The 18,406-nt window shown below is 41.5% G+C and overlaps 1 protein-coding gene across 4 annotated transcripts in view; it reads left to right on the top strand.

The window, feature by feature from the left end:
* Positions 1 to 18,406, top strand: part of CEP112 (centrosomal protein 112) — a 162,988-nt gene that overhangs the window by 54,998 nt on the left and 89,584 nt on the right. For all 4 annotated transcript variants that reach the window (XM_084218206.1, XM_084218204.1, XM_084218205.1 and 1 more), the window contains exons 18-20: positions 2,359 to 2,494; positions 5,653 to 5,760; positions 16,760 to 16,942. In XM_084218206.1, coding sequence (XP_084074332.1) covers positions 2,359 to 2,494; positions 5,653 to 5,760; positions 16,760 to 16,942 — 427 coding nt within the window. The remainder of the gene's footprint in view (positions 1 to 2,358; positions 2,495 to 5,652; positions 5,761 to 16,759; positions 16,943 to 18,406) is intronic.

Here is an 18,406-nt window from a genome sequence, read left to right as displayed (position 1 = left end):
TATTAGATGTGTTTTGCAGGGAGGGAGATTTGTTATCCAGGGCCCATTGCTGAATTATGGATCTTTGGGAGGAGAAGTGGACATTTTCCCCTCTCCATGGTCTCTCCAAGGTAACAAATGTGGGCAGAACTCTTGCATATTCTTCTTTCTGAGGCAGATTTTGCTCTGGGAGAGGGGAGTGATGTGCTTAATGTAGTTCAATGTCAAACAGCTGTAAAATTAAAAATATCTGTATTCAGCAGCTCCCTGGAATGTGGGATTTGGGGGATAACTGAGCCAAACAGGAGGAGCAGATGGAAAACTGATCCATCAGACAGTTCCTATCCCTCTGAGCTCTGGAGGTGTCACTGGTGTGCCCATTCTGAGGAAGGGTGGAGGAGTTTTGTACTTGGGATTTGGATCCTCTGCAGGAGGAATTTAAATCCTAAATGGCATTTTGCCATTTGAGTTTAGATGGGGAAAGAAATGTTGATTTTGGTAGTGATGGTTTTTTGCTGAATAATTTTTATTGTTTTATAAATGAGTGGGGAATGTGATGGCTTAGATTAACACAGATGTGCTTCCCCCTAAAAGGAGTGTGGGAAATGGAATCAATGAGGCTGTGGAAATAAAGCATATCTGGAGGGGTGGTGGATGCTCTCTAGCAAATGTGAAGATAATTTGCACAGGTATTCTAAGAACACAAAACCAAAACCCCAAAACAATCATCACCAAAACTGTGGTACAGGATTTTTTTCTGTTTTCCTCCAGTTTCTGCTGGGGATAAAAGGAATTTTCCTTTTTCTGTAAGGAGAGGAGCAGTCTCCCTATTCTCAATTATTCCATCAGCTGTGAGTGAGGTGCCAAAATAAAATCTTTTTTTTTTTTTAAATATACATCATGAAAAAAACCTCTAGAAGTAAACAGCAATGTACTGACTCAGGGCTTGTGGCATTTCTTTGATCTCTTTGCTAATGGAATTACCCTGCTCTCCTGCACTGCAAACAGCCTCTTTGTGAAGATGTAGGATTATGTTCTTTGTCCTATTGTCAAAGTCTGGTCTGCAAACCACAGAAGAGGATGTGAATACTGTAACTTTGGGCTTGGCAGCTTCCTGACCTTTCTGAAAGGCTCTCTCAGTGCTGCAGCAGCTCCTCCAGGGCTGGCAAGGTGACAGACGAGATGAATTAACTGGGCTTTTCCGTCTCTTACGTGTCAGATTCTTTGTTTTATATGGAAATAATTTCTGTCAAAATGGGAAATTTATCGTGAGGTACTTCCTCTGCCTGCAAAATGAAAATGTCAGCCCAGGTCTGTTTGAATGTGTCTTCTGTTACAAGCCATGGGTGGAGCCAGCTTTGTCCCTGGATGCCATCATCGTGTTCTCCAGTGTCTGAACACAAAGTCAGGCAGCTCTGCTGACCTGTGGGAGTTGGAACGTGTCACAAAAAGTTAACAACAAAACCAGTAACAACTTAATAAAAGTTATTAATCTTTGAGGACTTACATCAACATTTCTGAAATATTTATCTTACCCAAATTTTTGTCTGTGTTGTGTCAATACAGTGAATGTCTCTATCTTTTCATGTATGTGAATGTACATAAAATATTACAGAAACATTACTGCTGATGTACCATCCACTCTGAAGAAACCCAGCCTGATTTCTGTAGATGTATCAGGTTTAATATGCCAGATAGTGTAGGCTGTTGATATGAAATATCTTTGCACAGAGATTTAACATCTGTCATTACTGTAAAGGCTGAGCAGACATTGCAGCATTATGCCTTTCTAATAGATTAAGAAGGAACCACGTGTCACGCCTTGCCCCGCTTTGCATTTTGATTTATGACAGGCAGGGAATAATCCTGCACCTTGTCTGAGCAAAGATGGCACTGGGATAATTTTCTTGGTTTTTTGTTTTGTGGGTTTTTTTTTTAATCTGGAAAGGCAATCATGCTAAAAAGAGTTTGTTTAAGTATTGGGGGGTGTTAAATCTAATGTGATGAAATCTAATTTGTTAGTATTTATTCATTGTTACTATTATGAAATTTTATTAATTAGATGAGATTAATGAAAGGGGTTCTACAGTGGGTAGAGAGCCATTGAAGGGAAGAGAGGCTTTGAAGGTGGAGGTTTTGTTGTGAGCTGTGGACGCCGTGTTTGGGCGTGTGAAATTCAATCGCAGAAAGCGAAAATAACTCCGGCCTTCCATCGCCTTCTTCAAAGCCCTGCAAAGGGAAGTTGGGCAGAAGCTGGGACAGGAAATTGAAATCTGAATACTATTTTAAACTGATCGGGTTAAAGGCCTCTCTTTTACACCAGCACACTTGTTCTTTTATTTGATACTTGAACTCTGAAAATTTTCTGTGACTTTCTAGGGAGAAGGAGGAGCAGCTGAGGCGGGTGACGGAGGTACAGAGGCTGCAGGCCCAGCAGGCAGGCGCTGCCCTGGAGGAGTTTAAGCGGCAGGTGGAGCTGAACTCAGAGAAAGACTCTGCTGAAATGAAACAGCGGGTGAGGAGGTCACAATGCCAGCCTTTCTGAAACTCTGGCGCAGTGGGATAGCGGATTCTGATCTTATAATGCCAGAAACATGCTCCACTTGAGAGTGCTACATCAAAATCTTTCACAATGTAGTGTCTTTGCAGCGAGTCAGAAAGGGATGGTGGCGGGTGTTTCATCTTTCTGACAAAGCCAGAATTGTCATTGTTATAAAGATATCTGCAGTTATGATACTGATTAGGGATTTTTCAGGAGTGAGAGTATAAAGGGTTAGTTTATACACCCTATGGAACAACGCTTGTCATTTCCCACTTAAATGTGTGTCTTCCCACTCTTTTCCCAGCGACTCTGTCTTCCATTAATGAGCTCCTGTAATCAGTTTGAGCCCAAACAGGGGCAGAGCCATGGTGGCTGCTGGCAGTCATGTGCAGAGGATGGAAAAATCCGCTTTTCTGTCCCCGAAAATCAGGGAGTTTAGTGGCTTAAATTTCCTATGGAGCAAACAGGAGTTAAACCGTTCTCCTGGGAGTTTGTAAAAGCAGCCCAAGGAGTGAAAGAAAGGAGGAACAAGCAATAGGTGATCAAAAAGAAAGGAAATATCCATTCTCTCCCTAACTCCTCCAGTGGCTGAGATCTCCAGACAGAACTCCAGCTTGTAATTCTGGATTACAAGTTCCAACCTCACCTGCCTTGACCAAACCTCGCTGCTGACAGGAGGGTGCTGCAGGCTGGCACTGGAATGGGTGGCTGAGGGCGCTGCCTTAGGACTGAGGAAATTCCCTTCTTGTTGTTCTCAAATTTTTTTGAAAATCTTCACTGCTGATGGTTTTAAGACCCATGCAGACAGCAAATAATAGAATTTGGAAATAAAATTTAAAAAAGCAAGAACAAACTTATAAAAGCAAGATGTGTTCAGCAAACCAGACCCACAAGGGCAATACAACAAATCCCACAATTTTAATCTGACATTTTCTGTACTATGTGGCCCTCCTGCAATTTCTTCATGATGACTTAAAATAATATCCTAGTTCTGCTCTAAAAGGGGTGTTGTCTAATTCTAGAAAGGCTAATAATAGTTTCATTCACTTAAAAAAACTTTCAGCAAGAAAAAAACAATCCAAAACATAAGAAAGTGCAAAAGAATTTAGAAAACATAGTCAACTGTAATGTTAAAATGACAGTAAATTTCCTTCAGAATATTGCTGCATTCTGGGAAATTTTAAAAATCAATTTTGCTGTACTCCATGAATCAGCCAGAGGTTTACTCTTTCCCTGCTTGGGTGCTAAAACTAGAAATACTAAATGATATTGTGCAGTTGAGTGGCTCTATTCTACAGGAAGCAAGTCCAAGGAAATGCTTTATAGGAACACTGCTGAAGCTCTCTCTTCATGGCTTTGGCCTTTCTCATTCCTCTGCGTCCACATACTCTTAGATAAATCTCCCAGTGCATTGGAACATACTGGAAAATTCTGTGTTTTGTGTTGAGGTGGGATGTATTACTTACAAAACAACTGCAGTAGCCATAGCAACGCTGTCCTTTTATCTGCATTAGGAATACTGGGCTTTAAACCCATTTTTGGTGTGAGATAAAGTTAATTATGGAGATGAGTAGGATGGGGTCATTTTCAGTTGTCGAATCAATATTTGATTCTTTAGTTTGGCTCTATGATAATATCATTTATTTTGCCATCTGCTTCCTATTTTGTCAAGCTTGTGATTATTAAGAGTCACCTGATGTCCACTGGTGGGTGGGTGGCACGTGTTTAACTGCAAGATCTGCATTTTTTCCAGTGCTAATTAAAATAATACATAGGCTATGTCATGGTACTGTAGATCTGGGGCTTCCTGGGTTTGGCCTTTGTTGGAAATAGATGAACGTGACCTAACGAATAAACTGCAGAAGGCAGTAGATTTAAAGCATCTTTGCATATGTTTTTACTATTTCATTTTTTTAGAACGTTTTCATTCTCTCCAAAACCCTCCTTTAATGCAGTAAAAAGATCTGTTATTTTTCTGGGTTTTATTAACCTGAGTGAAATATTGCATGGATATGCAATTTGAGTAAGTTTGGAGCCGGAAGAAAATGATTCATAAAACATTGATTGCAGTCCCTTTTCTTAATGGCAGATGATAGCAGTGAGGTTCAGGAGCTGCTTCCTCACTGCTCTCTTTTTCCACTTTCTATGTGGCCAACTGCTTCTGCTCCAATCCCTTCCTTTCCTGCTGGAGCACTCTGCAATAAAATGCTTTTCCCACTCCGAGTGCTGCCTTTTCTCCTCCTTCCTGGCTGGGGAGTGATGTCCAGGCCAATTGGCACAGACATCTGTTGAACACTGAGCACTCCCTTAGGCCAAGCAGGATTTTGGCTTGTGGTTCAGAAATTTGTGGGTTTCTTCTTTTTGTGGAGCAGATGGGCTTGTGGTCCTTCAAACCCCTCCAATTCTCTTCCCTTTTGAGGGACACGGTTTGTTCACTGCTTACGTTGGGATCTAGATCTAAAAGTCATCGATGAGTGTGCACTGCAGCAGAGTCACATATATATATTTATATATATTCCCTTGGAAACATGCCTGATGTACAGCTAGCAGTTGTGCTTTTGATACAAAAGCCTTTGTTAATTGAGTTGTGAAATTGCTTCCTTGATGCTGCATGCTGGAATCTGTGGGACTCATTATTCATAGGCGATGACTATCTTCAGAGGACTTCACTTGCAGCCAAATAATTCTCTTTTAAGTTATTTAAAGTTATTTTCTGATTTAATGTAAACTTGCTTTAATTGTGTAGTTTATGCTCTGACTCGCACATGATTTCCCTTAAATTTCCACAGGCAGTGTATTTTTAAGTGAAATGTATTTGAGTCTTAAATATGTTTAGAGAAAATATTCACTTAATTTCAATGGGATATTCAGCACTGTTGAGTGAAAAACTGAGCCAATCCTTTGTAATTAGGGAGTGGCATAACAGTGATCACTATGTCCTTGAGTAACTAATAATCCTGTAGAGACTGAATATTCATTTTCACCACATACAAATGGTGTTGTTATCATTCCCAACAAGTGATATTCTCCTCTTTGATGGTTTACAAACAACTGTAGAAACGTCAGAACATTTCAAGCTATGCCTTTTAAAAAAAAATAAAATTAAATATTCCCTTTCTTTTCCCATGTAGATGGCAGAGGTTGAAGCAGATCTAAGCAGATCAAAATTGCTCCGGGAAAAGCAAGCCCAAGAATTCTCCTGGCAGTTGGATGAGATCAAGAAAGGATATGAACAACAGGTCAGTTGCTTTGCTCCTCCAGGTGGAGGGGAGAAAACACCCTTCCTGCAGCTGTAGGTCACTGTGTGCTGCTGTCCTTCCTATAAAAACACCATTTATAGATATGCAGAGTTTTGTGATGGGGATGGAGGGGGATGTAATATTTTCTGCACAGAAAATACTTTTTGTTTCCTCTTCACAACCCTTTGTACCTCTCACTCTTTCAAATTGTTTCCCAGGCTTACAGGTGGCAACACCTATTTCCATAATCACCAGGTTCAATTATTTCACGCATTATCTGTTTCTCTTCTTGTCAAGAAACAGCGGTTTATTCTTTTTATCATTTTTGACACGGGGAGTGTTCGTATGAATGCTTGTTTTGGCCCACTGAACTTGATTTTCTTCTTTGTAATGTAATTTCAGGGTTGGGAAATACTCAGGAAACGTTTGGGTGGAGACAAGAAAGTTTTGTTCAGTACTGCTGTGAAATGTAAAGGGGGGAGAAGCAGAAGGAGAGAAATTACTGCAGGATAGACTTGGGAGCTAAGGGGCTGCACCAGACCCGGGTGTGAGCTGGTACTTGGTCATGAAATTAAAGTGGCCTTTGTTGGTAACACCTGCTGAAGGATTGAAAGGGGGGTTTAGTACTTTGTAGGAATGAGGTGGTTAATCCATGAAAGTTCTCTCTTATCACTGTTCTTGTGTGGATCTAAGCTTGCATTTCCAGCAGGGAAATGTGGTTTCATTTCTGTTTATCTTCTGTGCCGTCAGAGGATGAAACGCTGCGGTTGGCTTTGGTGCCAGGCCTGCTCTGGTCCATCTGGAAGGGGCTTTTTCAGGGAATTAAGGAACAACATCACTTTGGTAGGTGTTGAGAGACCCCTGCTCTGTGCTGGGGGGGAACAATGGTATGTTTTGTGTGTGGCTCTTGGAAAAGAAGGGAGTTTGTTGGGTCAGATCAAAGCAACGTCACCACTTGCGCTGCCACCTGACAGAGGTGACATGTCGGCCTCTGGAAGGGTGAGGGACATCTCACAGGTGTTCAGCTTAACTGGGAGATGTTATTTATGATGGCTCCTGCATTTAGTGATTCAGAAATAGTCAGAGATACTGGGGATTTGTGCAGGAAAGGTGAGGAAGTTGGGTGTGTCGGGGACACGCTGAAAGGAGGGCGATGGGAGTGTCAGGGTAAGTTGGACATCTGCCTAAAAGGAATTTTTTATATAGTCATATTTTCACATCATTTTAGGGATGTGGTTGGCTCACATTTTTTTCTTTACAGTTCTCATAATTTGTAGTGCATCTTTGAAGTCCCAAGTAAGCATTTATTAAAAGATTTTGTTCCCATTTTCCCATCCCAGATTTTAATCTGTAGGGATAAACGCTAACCTGCAGTGCATCAGGAGTTACAACATTCCTGTTCCAACCTACAAATGGTAAACTTTTTTTTACTATCCATAGGAACATCCACCAAGCCATAGATAAAATTTTCTGCCGATATTCAGCTGACTTTGCACACTAAAGGCAAATGATAATGTCTCCTATTGTCATGGTTTGGTTTTATGTGTCTTCTTGTATTCAGACATTCTGGAGACTGTGTCAAAAAACCCACAAAGCAAGAAATTAATATGAGAGTTAAAAATCTTTTGGTGAATCTATTCTTTAACAATGTTGATGTTGTGGTAAACATCAGTGAAAGCTTTTTTCACTGAGATGTTTACTGCTTCCCATTTATTTTATTTAGGATAGCTGCTTGTACTGTAAGAAAGAACAGCTAAGCTTTATGAGACACCACTGGAACCCGAGGGTTTCAGCCCTAAACAGTGAGAGCCTAAGAAGAATTTTCAGTGGAATCCTGTTTATGCCCTTTTAAAAAATTTATTTCTCTTTGTCCTTCATCTGGAATGTTCTTTGAAAGTTGGTGAGCATGAAGAATACGTGCCCCTTCCTGCAGATTGTGGGGGGTTATCAGTGGGAATGAGGTTCTTTTGGGAGGCACAAAGCCCCTCCAGCCCCACCACGGAGCAGGATGAGCTCAGTTCTTCCACTCTTAAAATTTCCTTTCAGTACTTCCAACTTCTGTTTCTCTGCACTGCTCTCTATTTATGCTTCAGAACTTCTAAACCATTTTTAAAGCAGACTTTTCCTTGCCTTGTTTTACTGCATATTTCTTTGGTTGTTACTTGGCAAGGAGCAGAGTGATTTAAAGTGTTTGAATAGAGCAGTGAATTCGAAGTGGGGATACATTTTGACAGGGCTCCAGCAGACTTCCAGTTGGAAATAGACACCCAAGCAAAAACCTGGATATTTTAGCTACCTGAGAAATGCAGTGATTGCTTCGAGATGTTCTGCCTCAAATGTCTGAATTTAGTTGTCAAATGAAATTGAGACATGAAAAGGGATGAGAAATTACCCTACAGTTTTATTTTTTGTTGGCTTTCTTGATGAGTGGCAGGGGTAGCACTGATGGCAACCTGGACAATTCAGTTGCCCATAATTTTAATCAGATTGGTAATAAAGAACCAAATTAACTGATGTATTATCTGGTTCTCCAATCTGAGAGACATTTTGGGAGTGTAGGCACTTGGAGCAGTGATTTCACTTCTCTGCTTTATCTGAATGGTTGATATAACAGGACTCTGCTTGAATACTGATTTCAAAATAATTATTGGTGTGAACATGGACTGTTCATTGTGGGGCTGAAAGATGGCTTTGCCTGCAAATTAGACATACTGATATATTGATATTTATCTGATATTTATTACAACAAATACCCCAATGCATTGATATTTATTTACCTTTGTCTTTTGCTTCAAAAATAATTTGGAAAAAACCACAGCACTTAATACTTTGTTAGCTTTTCAAATGCACTCAAGTCCATTAATAAAGCAAAAAGGAACTTTTGGATCTTGCACTATTTGGTTTCAGCTGTCACATGTCCCTCCTGGTTCCAGCTTCATCTGATTCGGTGCCACTTGCTTTTGAAGTATCCACTGAGAACACTCTCTGAGAGAGAAACTGGTGGCTTTTTTTTTTCCTTCTTTAAATATACTTTAGCTCAACTTTGTTCTACTTGCAGCTGTTAGATTTGAAAGTATATTTTGAAGGAAAAAAAATAACTCCAGCAGCACCAGAGTTCCTATCTGCTGGGAGCAGCTGCTTTCGGCACTTCAAAGCCAGTGGACAGCACAGTGAAGGCCTCAGCCTTTCCTGCCTTTGAAATGGTTGCAGTATCTGTAGTTGGGCTTTATGGCACTGTCAGCACAGGAAGAAAGGTTGTTTGGTTTTTTGCACCCCCTCCCTTTTTTCTTTTTTTCATTTTTTCCCCCTTCTTTCTAATTACATCCTCAATCCAGCTGAAAATACCTGGGAAGTGTTTCTGATGAGTTCATCTTCTGTGAGCCCAAATGTTTGAAAGATCATGTGCCCAGACATTTCAGTAATGGATTTTAGTCAAATTTGACAGAAAAGTTAAGCAATTTGCTGGGTTTTTTCCCCATGTCCTTGTCAGTTGAGCACTTTCTGAGAGCACATCTCTCGTGGGGAGTGGTGGCTCTGTGGCAGAGATGGGACAGGTCCCTTCATGCAGGGACATTCCCCAGCACACTCAAGCACATGCACACCTTTGTTTGAAGCAGATTTTCATAAATTGTTGAGAATGGAACACTTCCAGCAAACTCAATGTGATTCTAATGCTTAAATGACATCAGTTTGTCCTTTTAAAAAAAACCCAAACCATTAATAAGCACTGTGATCACTGTTGCACCCATTTTTTGCTGTGAACAGTTGCTGAAGTGACTGAGTGAATGTGAAATAAGTGAGATGCAAAATTAGTAAGAGAGCCAAAGCCCAGGAAATTTCATTTTCCATCAGGGAGAGAGCGCACAACAAACCAGTTGAGTTATTGTGATAGCAGGATGGGGTTACATGATGAGTTATGGCCATACTCTCTGAGATTAAATGCCAGCCTAAATATATAAATAATCCTTTTGGTTTGGTTCGTCTTTGACTGTGTTTATTCCCTTTAAAAATAATTATTCATTCTTCCATAGGAAAGTGGAAAGTTGTTACATGATAGCTGAAGAATCTCCCTATATCTCAGGAAATCCTTTCTTGTGACATTAATTGTTGGGTTCTGACTTCTGTAAAAGTTCTGAAGAAATTAGAGTTGCCATCTTGTCCGATGTATCCAAATAGAGAAGCAAGAGACACCTTCAGAAATATTTTCCTGGGTATTTAATGAAATCACTTTGAAATCATGCTAAAGACAAGTCAATAGACGATGCCTTTAAGTTGGCAGCCAGACAAAGGTGTGGTTAAGTTTAAACATGCCTTTTATAATAAAGAAAGTGAAGTAAAGAAGTGCAAAATAGCTGGTTAAAAGTGAAAAAAGCATGTTTGTAATGTTACCTGCCAGCAGCAAGGACAACATCTGAGGTGCTGCTGGGACACTTTTCTTGTTATAGCAGTGTGCTGGAGCAAAGTGTTATTGAGAGGAGAGGAAGAATATTCTGTAGGTCTTTTTGTCTTTTACAACTTTCTAATGAGGTTAATATAAAGAAAAGAGTGGGGTTCTCTCAGGCAAAACATTCACTTAGTAATTAACACTACTAGAGATAACAAGCTCCACCTCCAGCTCGCTTTGTCCCCTTACCCTTGCTCTGTTAAGAGTTCCTGCCACTGCACTTTCATCCTGACTTTCCTTCTGGCCTCATTCTTCATTTTCTGGGTTTTTACCTTCTCTTTTACCAATTTACCCACCCAAGTGAAGGAAAGACTTGCAAAGCCCAGTTTGAAACTGTTCCTTGGACAGACTGATGTCCCAAGCATTTCTTAGCTGTACATTAACCTGGCCATTTATTTTCAGAGATCCACAATGCATTTGCAGTATGCTGGTTTAGTTGTGAGGAGAGAGTCTTTGTGAGAAGCTTTGTTCCTCTCCTCTTTGTCTGTACTCGAAGATAATTGAAACACAGCCTGTTCTTGCAAGGAGGCCAAATGAGCACGTTAGTAGAAGCTCTAAATTTTTCATGTCATCGGCAACAAGCTGCATAAATTTCATTTAATAAATTAATCTAGGATGCATAAACGTTTCCTTTGAACCATCCTAAGACACAGATGAATACCATTTGTGCAGAATATCTGAGGAATAGTTTCTTCAATCAACATCAACTTTTTACTTTATAGCTAAAACTCACAAATGGGAAAAGGAGACAAATTTAACCTCCAAGTGAAGAGTGGGTGGAAATCTTCTCATGGTGCCATTGCTGTTTACAGAATTGTTAACCAGACAGATGGGTATTTGCACGGTCTCCTTCAGGCATCTGAGTCGTGTGTGATTCAGAGTTAAAAGCCTGAGCTCCCTGTGTAGTCAAAGAATCCACTTTGAGGGGAGGAGGGAGAGGGAGGCGATTCCAGAAACACGAACGGGTGCCTGCGGTAAACAGCGAGTCGGGCTGGGAAGGCAGCTCTGTGTTCAAAGGAGGTCCTTGGATAAACTGAATCCCTAAACAAAGACTACACACAGCAAATTCTGCACCAGAGCCTGCTGCAGACAGGCGTTTGCAGTGGCTCAAGGCCTGTTAGTTGGAAAGAAATATTTCTCTTTGCAGCCTGAGATGGGTCTGGTGGTGTGGGTGGGCTGGGGAGGGGAGGGGAGGAACCTCCTGATGTTCATCGTGGCACCAAGTTGGATTTAATCATGGCATGCAACTCCATTCCCAGTATAGTGTTACAAGAAGGCTGGAGAGGGATTTTTCATGAGGGCATGTAGTGATGGGACAAGGAGGAATGGCCTTGAGCTGAAGGAAGGCAGGGTCGTGTTAGATATTAGGAAGAAATTCTCTACTGTAAGAGTGGTAAGGCCCTGCACAGGTTGCCCAGAGAGGTTGTGGACTCCCATCCCTGGAAGTGTCCAAGGCCAGGTTGGACAGGGCTTGGAGCAAGCTGGGATAGTGGAAGGTGTCCCTGCCCATGGCAGAGGCTTGGAATCAGAAGAGCTTTAAAGGTCCCTTCCAACCCAAACAATTCTGTGCTTCTGTGATTTAAAAACAAATTTACTCATGCCAGAAGACTGGGAAGATTGAGGAATGATTGGGATTGAGGATTGACTGGAAATGATTGAGGTGGGGTTTGTGCTGCCCATACTTTATAAATATTAAAATTCTAAAAGCCTTTATAAGTAAAAATGTACAGATCAGGAATATAATTTTATATAGTGAGAGTGAGAGCATTCAGGTGCATTATTTTAGGGTAGGATAAATCAAACTGCAGTTTGGCTAAAGACCAGCTTGTTTCTTTTAGAGATTTTCTTGCAATTCTTAGGTTGCTGTTGAAAAAGAATTATTAGTGGTTGGTGAAAAGGTGTAAGTATTACAGAAAACACAGTCATACCTATTAAATTATTGCAGCCTGCCATGAAAGTCATGTACATTGCTCCACGTGTGGTAATGGATGCTTCTACAGAGATGTATTTTCACTGTCCCATTTGCCATTGGCTCCCTTCTATCTTGGGAAATAAGTGTTTCAACTTATAGAAAAAACTCCCCCCCAAAAAAGTGTAAATTAAAATCCATTTAATTTACCTGCTGCAAGGGTGCTCTGTTCTGGTTTTCTCCCTTAACTTGCAGTGAAGATGCTCCTTTTCTGCCCAAAGTTATGCTGAACCAGACCCCAATGTGATTAGCACTGTCTCCTCCAGCCTGCTAGATCAGATTACTTTCAGGAGCAGCATTTGCAGGGATGGGTAATCCCCATATCCTCATGGAACACGCAGGTTTATTGATAGGCTTAGGAGACAGAAAATGCTCCATTTTGCTAGAGTTGTTCTTTGGGGACAGATCATGTGCTGTGCCCTGCCTGGGCAGAGGCTGGGGCTGGTTTTCAGCAGGGTAATCATGCAAACACCTGATTTACAAACACTTAAATGATTTTAGGATGGAAATGCTGAAAGCAGACGTGCTGTAGGTGTGCTGCAGAGTGAGTTTAGCTCTGTGACACGTGCAATACATTGGTGGCTTCTCCAGCCCTCAGTTCAGTCATGCCAAAACAGTGCTTATAAAATCATCCTGCCTTGCAAAACCATATTTTATATAGGTGTTACTTAAAATATTTCTGGAATTGCGGACATAAATTTACATGAATTTTCATACTTTGGTGTCAAATATTTATTGTAGCAGTTACAATTTTCAAAGAGGTAGTGAGCTAACTAATTTCCTTTCCCTCCTTTGGGGACTCTAAAAAGAATTTCAAAGGCGTGCTTGTTCTTGAGAACAAGTTGAAATTGTTCTAAAATTGAAAAGCCTAAACTTAGCATGTGATGTAAAAGCAAAAAGCTCTTCTGGGTAGTAGAAAGCCTTGTCTAAATTAGAGACTTTCAAAAGGTATTTGCTGGTGTTGATTAAATCACAAATCTTTGGCTTCTGAAAACATCTCCTGCAATCAGTGGGCTGCTTATTGGCCATCTTTGTTCTTCAGGCATGCTAACAGCAGCAGGATTTCACCTTGGCTCTGTATTAGACTGTCTCTTTTTTTTAGCAAATTGTCCTAAAGCACCTCCCCTTGTGAGTGCAATTCCATCTGCCTGTGTTCATCAGCTGAGTTGTCACTGGCCTGGGCATAAGCTGCCAGATTTGTTTGGCATCTTTTTGTGTGAGTGAACATCAAGAGACTGTCACAATTCTTGCATTAATCTTTTTTAGCTCTTTATTAAGATTTTTGTTTTGTTCTTAACATCCTTTTCTCTGAAAGAGTAAGGAAATTTAAGTTTCAGTTGAAAGCTAAATTTAGAAGAAATAGTGTCATTAAAAGCTAAATTTAAAGTAAATAGTGTAGTTCTGGTGACAGTTTAGTAAATCACCTGTTGGCTGTTGCCTTGAGCGTTGTTCTATCACACTGTGTGGAAACAAAAAATGAAGAATTCAGCTAAGAAGAGATCATAATTTTCAAATATTTGTGTTACTTGATAACAGCAGTGCTAAGAAAGGCTCTCTTAGGTCGGACAGATATTCCTGCTTGGTTTTGTATCCAGGCCATGTCTGGAGACAGTAACAGATGCACAGGGAAGGGAATGAGAGATTTTCATCTTTGAGAGAGCAAGATGAGGAAACATTCAAGGCACAATGAATGCCCTGTGATTATGGTAATAGGGCCCACACGATTATTTAATGAATGTTTCCTTTCAGCCTCGCCCCTAATGCCCATTGTGAGCGTCGTGTTGCTTGTCTGGCTGAAATGTATAGCACCTACCAGTGCCTGTCCCTGGCCACTGAAGTGCTGGAGTGGAGCACACACTTGAATGTGATCTGATGAAGTGCTCAGCATCAAGGGGTAGATGCAGCAAGATCTCAACATGACAGAATTTTTGAAGGAGGTGGTTTTGTTATATCATTCATAAAGGCGCTCTCTAGCTCAAAGAGGAGACAGAATCTGTCTGGTTTGTGAAGAATTAATACAATTTTCATGCAGTTTCCTGTGATGAAGGCCTGTTGTTGCTGAAAGGCGGCATGGATTTTCTCTTTCTGTTTTTTGGTATATGTTAGTTTTTTTTTTTCCTTTAAAAAAACAACCCAATAAAAATACAAGAATGAGAGAGGGAGGAGTGGAAGAGAGGCCATAGTGCTTGGCAGCAGTTCTGAGGGGAGCAGGAGCTTCAGGGAGTGCTCACCAGGGCAGGGAATGGCTGTTCAGTCACTTTGTGTTCTTTATTTTGTTGGTTGGGAATGTGGAATACCTGCTAATATTCATTAGGGGAGATGGGTGTGGAGGCCCCTGAGAGATGAAAGTGCTCTGGTCCTCATCCTTTCTCTCCTCTCCTGTTTCTCCAGCTCTGCTCCCTGCCAGAAACATCTTAAAGTACCAAACCCAAACCATCATGGGGAATGTGCAGCTTTAAATGAGGAGGGTTTTAAAATTTTTCTTCAACAAATTTTCCTCTTGTAAAACAACTTCCCTCATGGTACCACCCTTTCTCTTCCCATGGACAAGGGAGGACACCATCCTGCTGAAGGACCTTTTGCTCATTCCCCCTACAAAATTAAAATCTTTGTGTCTATAAATGCTGAAAGTGAAGAGATTACAAAACAATTTACTTTGGTCAGCGTGGTAAAGGTGTAAAGAGTTGGAGAAGCAGGATGTGTCCTCTGCTCCTTCTGAGTCACATTCCCTGCCTGCTGCCCTGTCTTCTGGCAAAAAAGTGACATCTCCAATAACTGAATCTCCCCACAGCAAGCTGCCTTAACCCAGACCTACATGGAACAACCAGCTGAAAACCCAATAATTAAGACAGCAAAATGTTTGAAGGGAAAGGCCTCTCCTGTTGACACGATTTCTTGTTAATCAGGTCTTATTTATGAAGGAACTCTAAACATTTTTTCTCCTGAATCAGGCAAAGGCTCTACAGTTATTTTAGGGAGCAACAGCTTTTTCTCGTAGGCACAGGATGGACACCGCGAGCGTCCGAGAGAAGCTGGGTTTGTACAGAAACCTTGGGCAAAAACCTGGCGTAAAGAACTTGGTGTGAGGATGCCAGGCCCAGCCTGGAAAATGTGAGGGGTTAACCCCTGCAGGGACTTCAGGCATCTCCTAATGAGCTCTTTAGTGTTATTAAATAATGTAGATACGCTAAACCGTGCAGTGTTGCATCTGTTCTTCTCCTCGCTCCGTTTGAGGAAGGATGCTCCCAACCACACCATGGACGGCACATTTCCCTTTTAAGCTTGCAACACGCTGATCTGCACTTTGAGAAAATGCCCTTTTTTTTAAAATTTATTTGAACTTAGCTACAAATTTTCCCCGCGGAAGCCGGGCAACCAGCTGATATCATTCCAGAATTGAATGCTACAGCTTTAAGATAAGGTGCCGGGCGCTCTCGGCGCTCACACAGCGGCTCCTCCCGTCCGCTCTTTTTTTCCTTTCTCATGCTGAAAATACCCCACCATGTTCACGATAAGAGATTTCTCTTTTTTTCTTTTTTTTTTCTTTTTTTTTTGTTATTTTTCTTCCTTCCCCCCCTTCCTCCTTCTCCGAAATCCACCAAAACTGAAGAAAAATCCAAGTGACTGTTCTTAGCAGCTGTGTGGCCCGGAGTTCAGTGGGGAAGCGGCTTCCTGCCGTCCCTATTCATCACCTGCTTCAAAGGCGGCCTGGCCGCTCCAGTGTGCAGGCCAGGTAGGGTGCCTTTGTGCGCAGGCGGGAGGATTAATATCAAAGCTGCAGCAACCAGGCCCTTGGTCTCAGGCTGCCATTCAGGCAAGCGGGGAGAGGCTAAGAGTGGCCAAGGTCACAGCATCCAGTGTGGTGCGGACTGGGAACGGCTCCTGAGAATAGAGGGCTTCTTATGAAATCATGGTGCAAGCTTGCGGCACAGCAGGTGCCCTTCTGGAACACATACATCTGTTTATGTTGGGATAGCGTAGCTGACAACGGGATAATAGAGCTTTGTTTTTTTTATAATTTTCTTGCTGTTTTTTTTTTTTTTTTTTTATTTAAGGGGAAAAAAAAAAAAGACAACTCTATGCGCCAGCGTTGAGGAATATCGCAGGAAGAGCGTTCGCTTTGGAAATCATAAAGAATTCTTGCAAAGCTTTAATTGCTGGGGTGGGGGGTTGTGTGTGTGTATACTTAAGCGAAGGGGCGAGCAGGCTGCCTATTAACCATTTAGGATCCTCAGTCCTGCTGAGTGAGGAGCAGCAGCGGGATACGGGGGCACCCGCCACACAATGCGACAATGCCTCCCCTTTTTTTTTTCCCCTTTTTTTTATATTATTTTTTCGTACGCTTCCGACATTTGTACCAACAAATTGGGTAAGGATGCGCTGGATTTGCTCGGTTGTCTCCATTGTTGGGATTGTCTGGAGGAATTCTGTCACGCTAACGGTGGCTTTTTAAGAGGTGAGGTAATAGTGACGTAAAAATAAAATTGCCAACTTGATGAAATTAAGGGGGAAATTAAGCTGTAGACGAGTTGTCATGACGACAAGGATGTTCTATTGATGAACTGTACTCCTCCCTGTCCAATCAGATAGTGGAGCTGAAGCTGGAGCATGAACAGGAGAAGACGCACCTATTCCAGCAGCACAACACAGCGCAGGACTGCCTGGTCCGAGACCATCAACGGGAGATGGAGAAACTGGAGAAGCAGCTTCGCACTGCCATGGCAGAGCACGAGAGCCAAACTCAGGACAGCAGGAAGCGAGACGGCCAGGTAACGATCAATAACGCTTGAAAGGCGCCCGCTTATTAGAAATTTCTGATAATGAGGGTTTCCTGTTTGCCAGCATTGTTGGTGGTGCTCGCTGGGGGAGCATTTGCGAAACTGGCACATAAACGTGATTTCGATTTTCTTTTTTTTCTTTTTTTCTTTTTCCGCTTTCCCCCCTCCCTTCCTACTGCTGAATAGGGCTTTAACTGCAAAAACCACAGGTAGCCAGATTAAAAATCCCATGGTGCGCTATAACTCGGCCTATTTATAATCTTGTCTCATTTTCTTTCATGATGGATTTGTTTAAGAAAAAAAAGGTATCTGTTCTTTTTCCCCCCCAGCCCTCACACTCACCCCTCCTTTTCTTCTTCCTGGGCAAATCCATGTGAATTATATCTGCTTCGTTCGTGTGCTTTTTTTTGTTTTAAATCTCTGCAGGTAACTCGCAAATGGCTTTATTTCCTTTTGTTCATGTCTATTTTGTTTCAGTTTTTGTATTCTAGATTTGCATTGTGCGTTTGGTTCCGTGTGTCGGATGTTTGATAAGATGATGTGGGTTTGGGGTCGCTTACCATCACGTTTATTTTCCTACACACACGTACCCCTCCCATCCTCCATCTCTGTGGTCACTGTTGGAAGCCATTTGGCAGAATAACCCCCAGCTGAGGTAGCATTTGACTCTTCAAACTTCTGGATGAAATGCACACTGTCAGCATGGAAAATGATCTTTATGAGTTTTCACTTCAAAAACCATCTTACTGCCTTTTTTTCAATGTATTTTGTAAGGACGGCGTGGTATATTTTCCTAAGAGCCTCTATTATAAAGGCCTGTAATGGCAATATTCTAAAAACTAAGGTGATTTGCTAGTTTAAAGAGTTTACAGAAAATAATCTTTCCTAATCAGCGTTAGAATTGCTTATCACGCATGGATTATTTTATACCCAAACTGGACATTTTGGTAAAGCATCTTTAGTGACACGTTTTCCGCGCACCACCACCTTCCCTAGGAGATGTTAGGCTCAGACTAAGAGGCATTTTCACTCTACTTTCCTGTAGGCTGGTAGGCTGTGGCTTTTACTAACACCTTCAATGGAGCTAAATGAAACTGAATTGAAAATTGACTTTTGAAATCAATTGATTTTTTACTTTGGACGGCTCAGACTATCGAAATCTGGCTTAAGGAAGTCCATTAGGAAGCAAACAGCTTCTTGGGGGAGGTTGAGAGGTATATTGCTAAGCCAGGACTCGTTTCTCCATTTCCACCATTGTGGTTTTCCAATGAAAACGGGATATACTTTGTGAGAACACTTGGGCAGGGGATACTCAGGTGGCCTCTGAAAAAAAAAATTAAACCTCGCCTTTTATTTTCCGCTGCATTGTAAGAGCGAACAAAGCCTTAAATGGTTCGAGGGATTGGTTTTTATCTTTGCATTTTTTCTTTTTGGCCCAAGATAGATTCATCTCAG

Source organism: Fringilla coelebs, assembly GCF_963513975.1.
Source record: "Fringilla coelebs genome assembly, chromosome: 19".
Lineage (NCBI taxonomy): Eukaryota > Metazoa > Chordata > Aves > Passeriformes > Fringillidae > Fringilla > Fringilla coelebs.
Note: the sequence above shows the minus strand (reverse complement) of the source record. Positions and strands in the feature narration are given on the sequence as shown.